Genomic DNA, 19067 nt, shown 5'->3' with positions numbered 1-19067 from the left:
TACAGAAAGCCCACTCCTTTCCTCATCGACACCAAAAACCAAGAGGAAAGGCTTCTTTATATGGAGCTGTATTTAGAAGGCAAGAGTATTTGCTGAGAATGCCCGACTCCACATCAAAAAATGGAAAGAAAAAGTTTTAAGAGAAAGCTCTTCCTTACTGTACAATACTAATAAATATAAAGGTAATAATGGAGTTAAAATATTAATAGATGCTATTAACTAGTGAGTGAAAAGTTGAAGAACAGGATATTTAGCCTCGAAATACCTCCTTATAACTTACAGTGGAGAAACTTGACAGATGCCCCTTAATCCAAGTGCTCAAAGTAAACATCACTAAAACTCACCAAGTATTCTGTGCCTCCCAATATGATGCATCAAGTACACAGCATCTCTTCTGTGGTACACATCTTCCTTGACTTATGATGGGGTTATGTTGCAATAAACCCATCGTAGATTGAAAATACCCTAAGTCACAAATACATTTAATACACAACCTACTGAACATCATAGCTTAGCTGAGGCTACTTTTAATGTTCTAACACATTAGCCTACAATTAGGCAAAATCATCTAACACAAAGCCCATTTTATAATAAAAGTATTGGGTATCTCACGTATTGAATGCTGTACTGAAAGTGAAACAATGTTTGTATGGGTACAAAAAAAGACTTGTGTATTGTTGGGTTTACCTTTGAGATCACATAGCTGACTAGGGTCTGTGGCTCACTGCCACCGCCCAGAATCACGAGCCCGACCACACATCACTAGCCTGGGAAAAGATCAAAATTCCGTATTTGAAGTACTTTCTACTGAATAATATCACTTTCACACCATCCTAAAATCAAAAAATCTTAAATCGAACCATTTTAAGTCACGGACCATCTGTATCCCTACAGAAAAAAGCTCAATTAAATCTAATTGTGAGCCGACATCAAACCCAAACTGAAGGACATTCTACAAAATCAGCCAATACTTTTCAAAGACAGACATGGAAAGAAGGCTGAAGGACATGAGAACTAGATGTAGTAATTCTGGGTTGGATTCTGAACCAGGGAAGAAAACTATGGAAGATATTATTGGGAAAATTGGCAAGATTTTACAATGGACTATGGATTAGGTAACAGTATGATATCAATGTTAGACTTCCCGATTATGATCATTGATCGGCTGTTATGCTTGTTCTTAGCAAACTGACAATAAAATATTTGGAACAAAAGGGCCCATCTCTAACTTGATCCTAATGAATCAGAAAAAAAAAGTGTGTATAGAGACAGAATTAAAGCAATTGGGGCAAAATGTGAGGTGAGGTCGGGTAAGAGTATTTTAAAGTTCTTTGTGCTATATATTCTTGCAACTTTTCAAGTTTGAAATTGTATCAAAATTGTTACAATTTTTGTACTGCTACAATACACATTTTTAGGATGTTTGCTGCACGTATCTGCCTCACAGAACCAGATGTGCAAGGATCAATGGAGAGCCAGACTGACCTAGGTCCTGCCACTACCTTGCAGAGATCTTGACATGCTCATGTACATAAACAGGCCCAGCTCAGCCCAGGACAGTCAAGCAGAGGAGCCTGTGCTGCAAGCTGTCCTCCCACTGCTCAGCAGGGACCAGCCCAACCCAGCACTCTCCACAACATAGAGTTGAACCCACAGCCTCAGCAGCTCCCCAAGCTCAGATCCACCCACCCGGGATCCACCCAGTGAGCTCAGCCTCCCTTGAACTGACACATCCCCTTGTGTTTCACTGATCCTCCCCCACATCCATTCACACTCATTCAATCTCCTATGCTCCAGGTACTGGCCTCCACACCCACCCTATCTCCCACCCACAGAAAGCCCAACCCTCACACACATGAGGAGCGTTACCTTTTCAAGACCCGGCAGGTTCATTAACCCAAACTGCATGTACTCAGAGGAGGCTGAAGCAGGGCCTACAGGGTGAGGAGGGAAAGGCATCTCCTGACTTTTGTCTGAAGCCAGAGTGCGTGCTCAGGGCCTGGGAGGACCAAGAAGAGTAGAGCTGGCAACCAAAGAAGTGATGCAGGTGTCCAAGCTCAGGCCTCCTAATACATCCGTAATCTGTATGGGCGCTGCCCACAGGCCACTTACAGATGCGTCACACTGCAGACCGCTCTTCTTCAGGATACTTCTCCCTTGAGAAAGAATTCCTGCCCTTAGCTCCACTGGCACCCAACCCCACAGATGACACAGGCACAGTTGTTGTCCGAGGTTTATTGAAAATATTACAGCACAGCAGAAAGATTCAAACGGCTCCACGTGGTGTTTTGAAATTCATCCCAACTGTAGGCTGAGTGACCTGCAGGTTGGACAGACTGCCAAAGTCCTGGAACAATAAAAAGGGGCTTAGTGTGGCTGTACTGGTGAGATCTGTGTCCAGAGCCCCGGCACCACCATTAGGCTATGCTTCTGTCAGCCTCCACAACCTTGGGGTCAGACTGGTGGGACCCTGCAGAAAACCAAGAGAGCCTTCTCCTCCCCACCCCAGAGCAATAAACTCTGTAGGGAGTCTACCTGCAATCTGAAGGATCCTCCACAGTCAGCCATGAAGGAGCTGTCCTGTGCACTTTAAGACGTTTGACAGCATTCCTGGACTCTATCCACTAATGTCTGCTAGTATCCCCCAATTGTGACAACCAAAAATGTCTCCAGATATTACCAAATGTTCCCTGTGGGGTGCAAAATCTGTCCCTTTGAGAATCACTACTCTAAGGCATATACAGTGCCACTTCATTTCCAAGACCAGCCCTCAGGTAGGAGGCATCACTTATGCAATCGACATTTGTGAAGGGCCTGGGTAGAATAGTGGTAGGACAAGGTCAGGGCCTGCCTTTAAGGTGGCTCAATCTAAGTGCAAAGAACCCAAGAGCATGTGTATAGCTGATTCACTTTGTTATAAATAGAAACTAACACACTACTATAAAGCAATTGTACTCCAATAAAGATGTTTAAAAAAAAAAAAGAACCCAAGGGCCCACCATATAACCAGAATTTAATTCCTCATTTTATCCTCAAAAACCAATTTTACAGCTGAAATTAAAAATATGCATTCCAGAGTAGTATTTCAGGACAAAATGATCTGTAGCAGGCGTTAGCTGTACTGGTTATGTTTTTCTGAGACCAGGTGGTAGTATATGGGTGTTCACTCTATTCATTATCTTTCTGAACATCTTAGACGTTTCATGATCATAAAAAGGAAAAATAAAGTTGCTCTAAATCACCAACTGCCTCCTGGACTTTGAAGCTCATGCTTTCACCAAACTACTAAAGTACTAAGATATGTCACAGAAGAGACACTTATCAGATTGTATTGAAGATAGCTGAACTACCCAAGTAGTGCCCAGTTAGCAACTGGAAATGAGACCACAGCTCATTGAGTGATTAGCATACAGATACAGAAGTAAGGAGGCAGACTGAAAAGAGAACTAAGGATGGAACCAAGGGGGTAAATGTGAGAAGCCAGCCACAAAATCGAGAAGAGAACAGAAGGAACTGAGAGAAGGGGTGTTCTGGAAGTCCTGGAAGAACAGCCACTGGATTTGGGAGTTATCCTCGTGTGGAGAGCAAACTGAACCTTCAATAACTAGCTAAACCCACTTTGGAAGCAGTCTAGGTTAGTGGTTAGAAGGGTGGATGGCTTCCCATCCCTGCCACCTACTAGCCTTGAAGTTACCATTTCATCATCTATAAAATGTAAATAACAGGATGTGCCTCATGGGACATACTGAGGAAAAGGGAAACGCCATACAGAAAGAAACACTGAGATTACGTGATATATTTTAAAGACTCAGTAAGTGTTACCTAGAAGTATTACCCATAGTAGAAAGCTACTGATGGATGGTGACCAGGGAAGCCCTACTTTAGGAAATCAGCAAACACTTACCAAGAGCTTCAGCATTTCCTTAGTGTCAGGATCTACTTCAATGATTTCCTGATCCAGGGCTGAGACCTATAAGGAACAAGGCAGGCCCCAAATAGCAATGAGTTCTCTCTCACCTTCCCTGCCTTTTCTCTAAGATTCTTAAATGAGGAACAAAAAAAGGGGGTGGGGGACGGGGATGGGTGGCATAGAGAGGATACAGTAGGATCCCACGAATCCAGTATTTAGAAAACCTTAAGACTGGGTTTATACTGCAGAAATACTATGCCAGGGCAAATAATCACACCAGAAGACATTAAGTCACCAAACAAACATCATTAAAAGGCTCTCATGTATAAAACAGAATGGACTTACATGATCCCAACAGGGCAGAACAGAACCTAACATACAGGCAAGTAAATTATAGGCACCTACAGCTGGTCAAAGGGTATGTGAAGACTCAGCCACGGTCGCTTTGAAAACCAGGTACCTGAAACGGTTCTCAGGAACCTGCTTTATCTTTCAGGATGAACAAGAGGTCCAGAATAAGACCCAGAAAGTTTACCTCAGGCACGTAATTATCTCTCCTCTCTCTCTCCTCCTCCTGCAGCTTGATGGAGATACCTCTCACTGGGCCTCTCTGAATCCGCTTCATCAGATGTGTGACATAGCTACAAAGAACAGATGCCCAAGAACACACATTGGCTCCCACTGGTACCCAGAACGTCTGGATGTGTATTTTAGTTCTCTTCCCGCAGTGAGAAGGGAGAGGATTCACCTTGGGGGCCCTGACTCTGAACCTCCTACATACACAAAACCTCCACATGCAGCTCCACTTACCTAGGCATGCCTGTCCCTTTGGTGTCGCACATCCTCTCTATTCGAATTCGCTTTCAAAGCTATCAAGTACTCCCAACAAACCTTCACGACCCCTCCTCCCAACCTTCATTTCCTTTACTTCGAATTCCAATTTACATAAGTTAGCATGAAATCACGTATGCCCTTACTTAACGTTAGTCTTCCAGAGGTCGACTGTGGCTAAACCTCGTCCAAGCGCCACCGCCAGTCAAACCGCCAAATACAACGCGAACATAAGACAACCCCACCAAGAAACCCGGCAAAGGCACACCTCCAGCGCTCTTCTCGGAGCAGCGGGAGACTAGTGCTAACCCAGCTCCCACGACCCACCCGCGGGGCCACGACTCTCCGACTCCCAGCAGGCCTTGGAGGCCGAGCGCCGGCTGAACTCACCCTGCGATCTTGTTGCGGAGCTTCTTGCTGGGAATGATGGCGATCTCCTCGCACACGCGCTTGTTGGTGTGAAAGTCGTTGCCCAGGCGCGTGTAATACTTCTCAATGATGACCCGGGCCGCCTTCTTCACGGTTTTGGTGCGAACGCGGCCCTGCAAGTGGAGAACACAGGGTCACTCGCGACTCAGGAACCCCCTCCGGGGAACAGCACGGCGTCACGCCCTGACCGGAGCGGGGTTCGTGGGTTGGGTCTGAGCCCAGGAGGGGGAGAAGGCCGGCCGGGCAGTGCTGGAGCGCGGGGTCAACGCGGAAGCCAGCGGCCCACGGAGGCTTCGGCCTCACAGGGTACTGCGCCCCTCCTCGTGGGCTGGGGGCCGCGCAAAGCGGCGGATGGAGGACGATTGCGGGGGGTACCAGCTTGGAAACAAAAACACCTACCATGTCGGCGGGTCCTTGGTAAAAGAGGAAACAGGAAGCACGAGAGGCCTATAAAGCGCAGGCCAGAAAGCCGCTTCCGCCTAGTCTGAAATGCGCTGAGCCGACTGTAAGCGCAGCACAGCGACCCCTAGAGGGGCGGGGCGGAATGGAACGGAAGTATGGCCAATCGCCATCCAGTGGGCGTAGCGAGTGGCTGACCCGCCCCGCCCCGCCCCGCCCCAACTTGGGTGGTCTTACGCAGGTTTCTCTACACCCTTCTTCAGTGGTTAGGTCGCCCATTAAGTGCCCTAGACTAAGAGCGGCGGCGCATCTCTCCCACACATGATGCGGAGAGGGATGAAGGCTTAAGAGCCATCAGGAAGGCGGGAGCGCGGAGAAGTGAGGAAGTAGGGGATGGCGCCGTGCACAGGATCCCCACCCAATCCATGGGTCACAGACTTGTGTCTAGCCTGGTGGAGACACAGGTACAACTGGGAAAGAATTATCTCACTTCTTCCGAGTCTTTGCTCAAACGTCACCTTATCAGAGGAACTTTCCCTCCAATTTATACAAAGTAACACTGCTATTATCCTTTTATTTTTTTTAGCATTGCTATCCTTTTAAAGTTGCTCTAGTATTTCTTAGCACGTCACAGTGACTTGTCTCAATTTTCTCAGCTAGGGATGAGTTCCATGGCAGTATTTGCCTTGAACAGTGCCCAGCACAAAGCAAGTTCTCAAATGTTTAAGTGAAGGGCCCAGTTCACCTGTAGCGCTCCCAGCTGAGGCACTCTCTCCAACCACCACCGTCATAAGGCTGTTCCTGCTGCACCCATCCACAAACCAGGTCCTTCTGAGGCCACCAGCACAGGCTACCCCTGGTGGCCTCATTAGCCTCGGGGGTGCCCTGCTCCTTATCTCCAACTTCGCTTAAGTGGGTTCCAAGTCCCCGCCTGACTTAAAGAAAGACTGGGCTGCCCAGTTTGGATGAGTTAAGGGGCACCAGGCTGTGCTTCATCCCCCAACTCAACTCCTGGTCACCTTGGACAGTCCAGTCAGTCTCTGAACTGACTGAGAATGGAAGGCTGAAGGACAGGAAGCCCTTGCCCTGAAAGGAGCACCTGGACAAAAGAGGGACCAAAGGGGAGAAGAGATGACTCTCTGAATAGGATAGGACAGGACAGACCAGGACACCAAAAGGAAGAGTCAGACTCTCCTTCAAGAGAGATGCAGTTTACTTTACCTGCACACTTCAAACTATGCTGCTGCCAGTCAGGCCTCAAGGGAAAGATGAGGCCTCTCATTCTTGGCTGAAGGGACTCCCCACCCCCTAAGATAGTGACTTCTTGCACCTCTCACGGAACGGATGCTTCAGTGTGCAGGGCTCCCTCCACCGCAGACTAAAATGGAATCTTCCAAAGATCACTCCAGCAGCTGGGCCCAGGAACAACCTACCTGAAACAATCATCAGCAGACCCTTTCAAAAATCCTGGCATCCCGCCTGTGAGAAAGAGTCCAGATGATAGTCTGAAGAACAGCAAAAATTTACTCCCACTCAGTAAAGAACTGGGTCAGCATAGCTGACTCCAAGAGATAGGAAGCCTCCCAAGAAGAAGAATCAGCTCTGAGGCTTACAGGAGAAGCTGAGAACAAGTGGCTCGTGCCGACCTCTGGGGAGCTATGCCTCCAGTTCCTCCAAGCTGAGTCTAGGATTATGAAAAGAGGAACCCCAAGAAGTTTACTTGTGAGGGCTTTTTACATACCTAGACTAGAGGTACCCACTTACTAGAGAGGCACCTCCGAGGTGCATTTGACCACGGAAGTGACCAAGAAGGACTTACGGGGCAAGTCCCCACATGGCCCCACTATCAACCTGGGCTGGAATCTCATCACAGAAGATCCAAGGAAATGTGGGTTTTTACTCTGGAATCTTGGTGTCCCACTGCCCCCTTTTTCCCACAGCTCAGACACAGAGACAAAACCAGAACTCTGCTGCAACGTGTTTATTATGTGCCAAAAAAACTACACCACAGCTTACTCCACACATCTGTAGGAGAGTGCAGTCTTGCCTGCATATACTACAATGAGGTAGAGACTTCACACACAGCTTCACAAAACCCACAGAGTAGCTGGGATATGCAACAATGCAACGTCAGCTCAGCAGGAGGGAGGAGGGGGGGTTATGACACTGGTTCTTTGGCACACAGCTTCCCAAAGAGGGGCAAGTCGTTTTTTTTAAAAAAAAAAAAAAAGAAAGAAAAGAAAAAGTCAAGTTTTCAAATTCCAGTAGCATTTCAGTCAACTGCAACTGTTGCTTCATACATTTCTCAAATGAAAGAAATAAGGGAAGGGTACTTGTCCCCTCTGAGAGAAAGGGCTCCTGTGAGCCTTCATCTGCCCCCACCAAAAAGCAGCCCTTTTTAGCTCAGTTACAAAAGAAAAAAGTCCTGTGACTTTGTGATTAAAAACTTCTATCAACCCTCCCCCCCCAAGTAAGTGCAACTTAAGAAGGTGCAATAAACCATTTAAAACTATATACAGCAGCCACTCAAACACCGTTTATCCGGTCCAGTTTCAAATCCAAAAAAATTTTTTTTTCTTGGTTGCAAATGCCTTGATTTGCAACTGTGAGAAACAGTGACCAGCAGTCCCCAGACACAAATTTGCTATAATGTTAAAAGCTGCCAGGAAAGAAAAAAAAATCTCTTGTTCCAAACGACTTAAAAACTGTTTTAAGGAGTGTAAAAAGGAACCGGTAAAAACCCTCGAGCGTAAAATATGAAATATGATTTTGGTTTAAATGAAGAGCAAAGTCTCCTTGTTGTTTACAGTAAAAAACACCAGCTGAACACTCAGTTTATGCCGTTCAGGTGGGGGTTAAATAAATGGAAAGGCACTGTATGGCAACTGCAAGAATGAAACCAATGAGACCTGCACATCATCACCATCAGTATTGCAAGGAATGTAAAAAAGCGCTTTTAATAAATAAACCTAGATGTAGGCATCGTGTCAATACCTTCTGGACACGTAGTTCTTTTTTGCTTTTTCATCGGCAAAATGAGTAACTAAAATCTGGGAAAACTACAGAGTCGCTTGGAGGGTGAGCCTAAGGGTCCTTGCCCTGGTACACCCCCTGAAAACAAAATCCGACAAAACTCATTGTGCATTAATTAGTGCAGAAACAAAGACAGATTCAGCAAGTGCAAAGGTGACTACGATTTTCCCTTGTCCTCGGGAAGCCAGCTCCCCGGTGGCCAGTGGCAGCAGGGTAGTGCAGGCTACTGCCTGACCTGCCAGCCTCAGGCGCCACAGGCCACTGGGCAAGGCCAGCTCCTCTAGCTGGAATCTCGGTTCTTCTGGTTCCGCATCAGGGGGCTGTGATGGCGCAGGCCCTCCATGCTGTGCCGCCAGTGCCAGCAGCTCCGGCAGAAGTACTTGAAGCACACCTGGGTGGAGCGGAGAAAAACAGAGAGAAGCCAGGCCTGTGTCAGCACCAGCCAGGGGGGCAGCTGCATGAGCTGCCTGCTCTGCCCAAGAGCAAGTGGGGGATTCCTGATGGCCTCTGTGGGGTTAGAAGAGATGGTCCTGGGGATCCCTCTCATCCCCAACAGAGGCCTGACCAAACCATGGCAAATCCACTGCCTGTTTCTATGGGTGCCCAGACTTAATCCAGGATGCTGGGCTCCTACTGTGTAGAGACTGTGCCAGCTTCCCTCATCTCCTCTTAGCACCACAGCTGCTCTTCCAGTCCCCTGCCCTTCCCACCTCCTATGGAGCAGCTGTAGCACACGCCTGCTAACATGGGAGAACATTTAAAGACAGTGACTCCAGATCCTAATGCCGGGCAGCACGGCTCCCTCGTCACACTAAGTGAGGAGAGGTCACTGGGCACTATCTCAGTCCCAGGCCCACACTCCCGCTGGCTGTGTAAGCCCCGGCAAGCCACTGAACTTCTGAGCCATTATCTAAAAATGGGGATCATCTGTGGAAGATACACACACACAAAAGCCTGCTAGAAGAGGCTATTCAGAGATACACTTATTCTCCGGCTTTACCCAGCAACCCAAACTTACTTCATATCCTCATTTTGCAGCCTCAGTTTAACTACTGTCTACCCAGAGACTCCAAACCTGACTGACAGCACCGCTGCAAAAATAACTAAGTATGGATGCACTGCTGGTATTCGAACACGTCCCAAACTTGTCTTGTTGCCAGCAACACTGGCACTACTTGGAAACTTGTCAGAACCAAGGCATCTCAGGCCACACTCCAAACCTACTAAATCAGAATCTGCATTTACACAAGATCCTTAGGTGATGCGTATATACGTTAGACTATGAGAAGCACTGCCCAAATACATCCAGATCTGTGCTCCACCACCCAGAAACACTCAACAAAAACTGCCATGCTGCTTTCTGCCTGCTTCTGACAACTGGGTACAAACCAGGTACAAATATCAAAACAGTCCAGAGGTTCAGAAGTAAAAAAAGCAAGCTTCCATGCATAGCGGAAAATCAATCTAGAAGGCCTTAGACTTAGAACAACAGTGCCTGGCTCATAGTACTGCTGACCACGCCCAGCAGGTTCCTATCATCCTCAAAAATCACCATTACCAATAGTGCCACACTGAAAACCAACATCCCAGGCAAGGAGAAGGCCAAAGTATCAAGACTCAACGAGCTTTCCCAGCAGTTTTGGGTCAAGTGTGTCTCTGGTCTGATCATCAGCAAACATTACTGCTGCCTCTTCTATGCTCTTAAGACAACCGCGAGGCACCTGAGGACTCCAACATTCCACGTGACAAATGAGACATGACAATCTTTAACTGAAGGCAGGGATTTTATAAACATCTCAAGTGCCCAGGGGACTCACCTGATCGCGACAGAAAAAAGGACCAGGCTGAGAACTGCAGATATGACACAGAGAATCTTCTAAGTAGGGGTCAATCTGAACCTGCACAAAGCGAAACAGGATAGTGAAGTGGCTGCTTCTCACCAGGAGGCCAAATGGGCCAGAAGAGAAGGGCATGTCACGGGCCATCCACATGAATACAGGGGGTTTCCTGTTTTAATGGGGGCCCAGAGAGAACTATAGGCAGAGAGCACAGAGATCCTTGATGGCAGGTGCCCAAACTGCAGAAGCTGCCGGGCTGGCTCTACAAAGTGTGCGCAACCACACACACTACTGCCCAGGCTTCTCGGCAAACCGGACCATGGCACTCTATCATCCAGCAACAAGTAAGCAATCCGAAAATGCAGGTCAGGCTGGAGAACAGAAGTCAGGCTGCCTTGCAAAGCTGGCCAAATCACACAGCACAGGAAGGCACCCCACATGTTGAGGAGGCTCAACAGTCCCAAGCTCCCATCCCCCCGAGTCGACCAAGACCAAGCCCCTCCCAAACCCAAACCTCACCTCAAGTGTGTCCTCAGAAGCTTGGCTCATTCCCCAAAGCATATCCAGCACAGGGACAGCTTCCGTCTCAGGCCTGCCCTGGGTAGTGGCTGGCCCAAACCCCTCTTGGATGGCCCAGAGTGAGGGTACAGACCAGCCCACTCACCTTCTTGGTGAACTTGGTGGTTTTGATCTCCACAAAAGCAGCACTGACTGCTTTCAGGTAACTACGTTGGTTATTGAAAGTCACGCGACCAGACCCTAGGAAAAACAGGAAAACTTACCTTCCAGCCAAATTCTCCCAAACGCCACTTGTCAACGCTCAGGAAACCCTGTTCCTAGATCAGTGCTGTGCTGTCCAATAGAAATATAATGTGGGCTACTTATGTAATTTTAAGTTTTCTAGTAGCCGCATTTAATGAATGTAGTGGAATGAAGAAGAAAAATGTAGTGGAATTAATTTTAATTTATTTTCTTTACCCCAATATATCCAAAATATTATCATTTCAACATGTGGCATTAGGCACACTTCAAGCACTCAAGAGTCACATTTAGCTGGTGGCACTGTATCAGACGGTGTGGCTGTAGACCATGATGGCACAACCCCCTCAGGAATGGGGGGAGGACTTGCTGACCACAAGGGGGAGGGAAGAGACTCCTCCGTGTAAGCAGATGCACAGGCACGGTTACAAGGGTTCAGAGTGGAAAGCAAGATGCAGATAGAACACCTCTCTGAAGGCAGGCCCAGCAGTCAAGGCCCTCCTGGCCTGGAGGTACTCCAGAGCCTAGCAGGGGAGCCGGAAGCAGCCTCATCCTGCCAAGTGCCGCCTCTGCCCCTGCAGCCTCTGAAGTCCCTGTTCTCAATCTGCGGTGCAGCACTGAAAGGCACAAGATGCTCCTTCCTGACCAGATTCTGTGTGGGTGGGCAGACGAAGCATGTGGGAAGGTGGATTAGCCATGTGTTGATCAGGAAGCTGAGGCTCTGCTCCACCTCCAAACCCCACCACTAAGATTATTCTACCACGACTGGGAAACTGCCCTCCTTTCCCAGTGGGGCTGACCAAAACCCAGTGGTTAGGCCCCCCGACTCCCCTACACTAGGACAGCATAGGCCACGACCATACTCTGTTGGCTGAGTCACCCAGAGTCTTCCTTCAGCCTCACGTGGTCTCTGACCCTAGACAAGGCCGCTTTTCAAGGCCTCTTAACAAAGGAAACCAAGCAAGTTCAGGGAAGTCCTGGCCTTTTAATGAAATATTACCTGTTGTCTGTCTCAGACTGGTTTGGCTGTGAACTCTGAGCTTCCAACCAAAGTTCCTGTTTCATTTTCACCTCCTATCAATTTTTCTCCCCTTCAAGGGAAGTGGTGGGAGAAGGATGGGTACAGAGGGGTCAGTACTGGTGGCTTATCTAGAAAAAGATGCTATACTGCTGGTATATGCTGATCTGCAGGTCTGAGTCAGGTCTCCCCCTCCACTCCCATAGGGAAGTATCACAATCTTGGTCTACATCCCAGGGGCCACCCAGCTTTCCCACACAGAAGTGGGACACTTACCAATGGGATACTTGTGCTTATCTGTGTCAATCCCAGCATACACCACACCACCAAATAGGTCGTTCAGAATGGCTGCCAGGGCCTCGGCATTGAGCATCCCGTGCAGAGCACCAACAAATACCGTCCTGCTGGGGTCAAGTCTCTGAGATGGGCTCTGAACAAAGTTGCTGTCGGCCAAGACCCAGGGGATCACTTGTACCTAAAAACCACCCAAAGGTGTATCAGTCCTGGTAGGGAGCCAGAAAAAGGCTCTCGTATGGAGAGGCACACGCTCTGGAGATGCTAAGCTGAGCCCCATACAGTCCCAGGCACACAGGTACTCAGCAAGCCACCCTCACCCCAACACAACTAGACTTGAATTTTACTGAGTCCATGAGTCCAAAATGGTTTTTTAAAAAAATGGATGAGTAGTCGTCTACCCATTCTGAAGAGTAAGCAAAATAGTCCCAAACTGTCATACCCAGGAACCTAGCACTGTTACAACCTTCAACCATGTGGTTCCAACAAAGGACCATGGACACTGATGAACAGACAGCATGGTCTAGGGTCCTTGGGACAGGAAGGATTCATAGAGAATGACAGGATAGGAGCTTGAAGGACAGAGGGTGGGGATGCTGAAGGTATCTGTATGAGGTGGTTACTGGCCCCATGTACTCACTAGAGGGCTTGTGACAGGAGCAGCGGGAGTAACTGGAGAGAGGTAGTGTGAGAAGTCACACACAGGAGAACACTGAGGTTCTGCAGAGCAGAGTGACACTAGGGCAGGAATTGACCATGTCCTCTGCTTCCAAATCCTGAGCCTAGAACAAAATCTGGCATAGCAGACAGAAGGCTCCAGAATGAAGTGAGTTGACAGATGATCAGTAAGTGTTTTTGGAAGATTAATCTGTGAAAATTTTTTTTTTTTTTTTTTAAAAAAAAAAAAAGGTCTCAAAGCAGGAAGAGATCTGAGGCATAAACCAGCAAGGAGGCAGAACAGTAGTTCACAGGACAGCTGATGAAGACCTGGAGAAGGCTGGTGGTACTGGGCAAAGAACAGGCCAAGATCAAGAAGATTCTTCAACAGGAGAATCTGCAGAATTCAGACTGCCTGGGCATGGTGGGAAAACAAGAATCAGGTCTGATGGGTTCTAGACCTAGATAAGCTTGAGATGAGAGAGCCTGGGAGAAGTTACCAGGGGGAGCCAATTTCATTGGAAGATGCAAAAGCCCATCTTGCTTTTTCCATTACCATGAGAAAGTATCACAATCTTGGTTCACATCTCAACAGCCACCACGCTTTCCAAGCTTTCTTAAAAGTAAGAGTTTATAATTATAGGCCATGCCAAAGAAAGGGCCCACAGGAAGGTGGGGCTCAAGTAGGACATGAGACTAGAGAGGTGAGTCTGGTCTAAAGGTAAGAGCAGAGCCACACAAGTGAGTAACCTGTCTGACTATGGGGAAGAAGAGAGGGGGGAATCAAGTACCTACTACTCTGGTGTGGAGGGGGAAACACAAAGGAAATAGAGGGTCAGAGAGATATGAGAACCAGAGCTGCCTACAGCCCATGCATCAAAGGAAGCTATTCAAACACTGTGCGATGCGGTGACAAGGGACTAGGAGCAGGAAGGTGTCTGCAGGGCACTGAGGAGGGTGAGGGCCTGTGGTGCTGCAATGGCAGCCTCTCACTGTGAAAGCAGGGGATAGGGAAGAAGGAGCATGTTGTTAAGTCCCAGAGCATTATAAGTTGTGATAACTACATGAGCTCCACACAGCAAGAAAGAAGGCAGGGAAACTGTGGGCACCGTGCGCAGCCAGAGGACAAAATGTGAACTAACACCAGGAAACATCGTAAAACAAAGAGCCAGCTTTGTGACATGCATCATTTATTTTAAATCCAATGTGACTATCTCAATAAAACAGGCATTTTCTCCATTACCCTACAGATTTTAGTAGACTTTACTTTCTAGAGCAGCTTCCAGTTCACAGCAAAACTGAGCTGAAAATGTGGGGTTCCTATATAACCGCCCCCCCGCATCCATACACGAACAGCCTCCCCCACTCTCAACACCCCTCACAGGACCGGCACACCTGCTGCAATCAGGAAACCTACCCTGACACGTCAGTATTGTCCAAAATCCACGGTTTACATTAGGGTTCACACTTGGGGTCTGTTTTACCACTGTAGCTCTATGGGTTTTGGGCAAATGTATAATGGCATGTATCTACCATTACAGTATCACAGAGAGTATCTTCACCATCCTCAAAATCCTCTGTGCTTCGCCTATTCATCCCCTCTACCCTCATAACCCCTGGCAACTGTTAATCTTTTTACTAAAAGAGGCATTTCAATTTTCCATTTTATAGATGAGGAAATGAAGTTTCATGATATTAAATATCTCATCCAATATCACAAAAGTAATGTACTCTGGAACCAAATTTTAAAAAATAACACTGATTCCTGAGTTCAAAAGTTCCTTTGACAAGTGGTTCTCAAACACCACCCACTAGCACCACTGGGGAACTTGGTGAAAGTGGAGATTGCGGTATGCGGGCCTCTCACTGTTGTGGCCTCTCTCGTTGCGGAGCACAGCCTCCGGACGCACAGGCTCAGCAGCCGTGGCTCACGGGCCCAGCCACTCCGCGGCATGTGGGATCTTCCCGGACCGGGGCACGAACCCCAATGCGTCCCCTCCATCGGCAGGCGGATTCTCAACCACTGCGCCACCAGGGAAGTCCTAAAGTGGAGATTCTTAAACTCCACCCAAACTGACTTAGTAAGCCTGAGATAGGGTCCAAGAATATGCAATGAGGCTCCCAGGCAGGATGGCTCTATGCTAGAGACTCACGATGCTGAGGTTGATACCAGAGACGGCCTAAGGAGAGAGAACCAGATGGAGGAAACTAGATAGTAATAAAGCCCTGAATGGCAGTGAAGAAGTCATCCATGGATAGATGTGGGCTAAAGAGGGGTCTACCCACCACAGATTAGGAGGTGAGAAGGCACATCCTGAGAGCAGGACTAGGGAGAAACAACTGTAGATTTTCAGTTAAGTCCAAGCAGAGAAAGCTGCTAATTTCAATTTCATTTCTAAGACAAGAGGTTTGGGACAGAAGCACTGGCTAGAATAGAAGGAGATCTGGGAGACAGTTTGATTTCCATGGGCAGAAGCACATACGTACCATTATGGCCCAAAGGTGCGGGGTGGGGGGTTAATGCAGCTGAGAGTGTTCTGTTGTATTCAACGTGGGGCAAGAAGAGCAGCCCTCTTGCCTCAGTAGGGATACTTGTCTGCAGCCTGTGTATCCACCCACCCCATGAAATCCACTGCCTCATATGCCAATCACCCGATCCAGAAAGGACGCTGTGCCAACTCACCTCCTTGCAGCGCATCCTCCGGCTGGACATCTTGAAGTAATATTCACTCAGGCCATCTGGGCTCAGCGGGTCATGAGAGCAAGCCTGAAGCAAGGCCCGGACAGACTTCTCTAGTTCGAAGACCAGATATACATACCCTATATCCAATGGAAGGAGAAACTGCATTAACATCCCTCAGGTGGCTACTCCTCAGCCTTGGTTTTGCGGCAGGGAGTTTCTTCCGAGAAAGGTGCCTTATGGGTGAGACACGTTTTTGTCCTACTCCTGAAAGTCTTGTTGAATGGAAGCATTTGCTATGCTGGACAACCAGGCCAACGGAGGGAGAAGCACACCATCTCCCACCCTAGTAAGGGAAGGGATTGGCAAAGTAGGACAGAGGATCCCATCATTACCACATAGATCTTTATCCCACAACACAAAGCATGTTCAGGTCAGCAAGCCTGGCTTTCCTGGGGGCAGGAGCCATGACAGGTCCGGGGCCAGGGGATGGAGATATTCCTTTAAAAGCCTAGTTAGACCACTGGTTCAGTTCATCGGAACACTTTCAGTGAAGATGGGGCAGAGTGAAAATAGCACTTGCTCCTTTCTACAGGGAAGGGATCTCATTTCAGACCAGTGAGAAATCAGATGCTTGGTCCTCATTCCTGCTAACTCCAAAGGGAGCTCAGAATTAGGTCAGGCAACAACGTAACTGGGAAGGAAAGGCAAGTAAAGGAAAGCTTTTCAAACGCCTCATTTTGAGAGGTCAGGAACGGCTGGGGTTCAGGTGTGGAGGGAAGTGCACAAGGCCGTTTCACAGGGAGCTCCAACTGCAGTGTGAGTTTGGACAGATGGAACATTGGCTCAGAAGAAACAGAAGGATGTGTGAGGTTGAGAAGGAGTGCCGAGAGCTGAAAGTTCTGTGCTGTGGAGTGCCCAAACCTCGTTATCATCATGCAGCTGTGACACCCCAGCGTCCCTCAGGTGCAATTACATACTAGGGAGGGAAAAAAAGCTCCTACCATGTCTTTATTACCTTTAGGCATATTACCTTTGGGAGGACACCGGGGGTGCTTGCCATCCTTACCAGGCCACTCCACACTCAAAGAGCCAAAAACACGGAAGGTGTTAACCAATCCAGCTGCAAAGAGATGAAAAGAATGACAGAAACGGAGACACCATCCTCCCGAGGAAGGCACAGGGCCACTGGTATTCTCTTGGGCTCATCCTCCTTGACAGACAACTGAGAATTGACCTTGGGTCTCAGGTGACAACTGTACGCAACAGACACAGAAGCACTGTAGGAGTCTATGAAGTGCACCTTTCCCATTCACAGTTGCTCCTGTGATACCCTGTGCCCAGGCAGAGGTTCAGTTCTTGGCCTCAAGTCCAAGTTTCTTGCTCCTGAAAGACATGCCCCACCTTCAACACTTGAAGCAGAAGGTCTCAGAGCTCACCTTCCGTAATATCCCAAGGGACACCTCCTAGGAACACCTTGCAAGAGTAGATGGGGTTCTTGTAGTTCCGGGGAGGAAGCTGGCCACTCCAGGTACAGGTGGCTTCATTCACAGCTTTGGCAGAAGACAAAGAGAAACAGGAGTCAAAGAATTAACAAAGTCACTGCCCTTCTCTGTGGTGAACTTTTATCCAGGAAGAAGGAGAGAGGCCACAGTCCTAGTCTGGCTGCCTGGGAGAACATCCATGACTACTCTGAAAAGCAAGAAAACTTACACCTCACCAAACCAGTCAGCCCAGTATGATAACCCTAATTCACTAGTTCTGCCTCCACTAAAACTGAGAGGAATAGCAAACCAGATGTGTGGGGTAAAAATGATCACAACTCAAGCTATTTTCATACATATAACATATAACCAGAAAGCAGTTTTATCTAGCCATTGCTTACAATACTAATTAATTTAAATTTGTAATTATAGGCACACCTCAGAGATACTGCAGGGTTTTGCTCCAAATCACCACAATAAAATGAATATTGCAATAAAGCTAGTCACACAAATCTTCTGGTTTTCCAGTGCATATAAAACTTACATTGACACTATACTGTAGTCTATTAAGTGTGCAATAGCATTATATCTAAAAAAACAACGTACCTACCTTAATGTAAAAATACTTTATGGCTAAAAAACGCTAACCATCATCTGACAACACAGGGTTGCCACAAACCTCCAATTTGTATATAAAAAAACCAAAATGCAGTATCGATAGATTGGGAGTTTGGGATTGACATGTACACATTGCTATATTTAAAATAGATAACCAACAAGGACCTACTGTATAGCACAGGGGACTCTGCTCAGTATTCTGTAATAACCTAAATGGGAAAAGAATTTGAAAAAGAATAGATACATGTGCATGTATAATGGAATCACTTTGCTATACACCTGAAACTAACACAACATTGTAAATCAACTACACTCCAAAATAAAATAGAAATTTTTTTTAAAATGCAGTATTTGTGAAGTGCAATAAAGTGAAGCTCAATAAAACAAGGTATGCCTGTACTTGAAAGGAAACAGGACAATTTTTCATACAACATCCTAAATGCCTACTGGTCCAAATGGACCTTCTCCCCAAATGTTCAAATAAGGAACGTTATACTGTTTCCCTGAACTCATCACTCACCGAAGTTAGGACACTGCCAATAAAAACCAGCACCAGCAACCCAAGATAAGAATGTCACAACTGTTCCATGTCAGAATAATTCCCCATCATTTCCAAAGCTATCGTTATGGTACCTAAAGAGACACCACCGGGCCTTCTATCGTATCAGTCTTTAATCCTGTCCCCACTCAGTCCGTGCCCTTCCAGATCAGAGACTGACCTTAGTGGGAACTGGCTAGTCCTCGCCTATTTTACTCTCCTCCTCCAGCACTGGAGCAGACAGCTAATGAAATGAACCACCATTTTCATTCAGGACAATAACACGGAAGGTCATTCTCTAAAAGGCACAGGCCCAATGTCTTGCTACAGCAAGAAATTAGGCACCATCGGCAATATTTTGCAAACAAAAACAGAAGTCGATATAATGGCCTCATCCAAAAGCACAGTAAAGTCATTTCACAGGAAAACAATGGCAACAGAGAAAGTACAAACACAGATTGCCGAAACCATTAAAATAGGGCAGGAGCACTGCTAGGGAGAATGAGATCAGGTCTAGCTCTGTGAGTAGAAAGACAGACATATTGAAACCTATGGAAACAAAGGGAATGGAGAAACTGA

The 19067-nt window shown here is 47.4% G+C and overlaps 2 protein-coding genes across 4 annotated transcripts in view; both read right to left on the bottom strand.

Annotated features, from left to right (window-relative positions):
- Positions 1-2219: 2219 nt before the first annotated feature.
- Positions 2220-5667, bottom strand: RPS17 (ribosomal protein S17). Its single transcript, XM_024766556.1, has 5 exons — positions 5570-5667; positions 5132-5283; positions 4446-4551; positions 3905-3970; positions 2220-2347 (listed from the first exon to the last, which is right to left on the bottom strand). The coding sequence occupies exons 1-5, from the start codon at positions 5570-5572 to the stop codon at positions 2267-2269; spliced, it is 408 nt and encodes a 135-aa protein (XP_024622324.1). The 5' UTR covers positions 5573-5667; the 3' UTR covers positions 2220-2266.
- A 1950-nt stretch (positions 5668-7617) lies between these two features.
- The window catches only part of CPEB1 (cytoplasmic polyadenylation element binding protein 1), an 80800-nt gene continuing 69350 nt past the window's right edge, over positions 7618-19067 (bottom strand). For 2 of the 3 annotated variants that reach the window (XM_024766508.1, XM_024766506.1), the window contains exons 5-11: positions 17288-17401; positions 16882-16971; positions 15852-15988; positions 12494-12692; positions 11105-11199; positions 10420-10500; positions 7618-8993 (exon numbers count right to left, since the gene is read on the bottom strand). In XM_024766508.1, coding sequence (XP_024622276.1) covers positions 8883-8993; positions 10420-10500; positions 11105-11199; positions 12494-12692; positions 15852-15988; positions 16882-16971; positions 17288-17401 — 827 coding nt within the window. In that variant the 3' untranslated portion in view covers positions 7618-8882. Of the gene's footprint in view, positions 8994-10419; positions 10501-11104; positions 11200-12493; positions 12693-15851; positions 15989-16866; positions 16972-17287; positions 17402-19067 lie in introns of all 3 variants that reach the window. The other variant, XM_024766507.1, reaches the window with a different exon arrangement.

The sequence above is a fragment of the Neophocaena asiaeorientalis genome, unplaced genomic scaffold (genome assembly GCF_003031525.2).
Source record: "Neophocaena asiaeorientalis asiaeorientalis breed wild unplaced genomic scaffold, Neophocaena_asiaeorientalis_V1.1 scaffold346, whole genome shotgun sequence".
Lineage (NCBI taxonomy): Eukaryota > Metazoa > Chordata > Mammalia > Artiodactyla > Phocoenidae > Neophocaena > Neophocaena asiaeorientalis.
This window is presented reverse-complemented; position numbering and strand designations above follow the sequence as displayed.

Excerpts from the sequence above, each read along its gene's own strand:
- RPS17 (XM_024766556.1), bottom strand. Across the intron at positions 4,552-5,131 it reads CTCCGCAACAAGATCGCAGG|CTATGTCACACATCTGATGA; the intron begins GTGAGTTCAGCC and ends TGTTCTTTGTAG. Across the intron at positions 2,348-3,904 it reads AGGAAATGCTGAAGCTCTTG|GACTTTGGCAGTCTGTCCAA; the intron begins GTAAGTGTTTGC and ends TTATTGTTCCAG.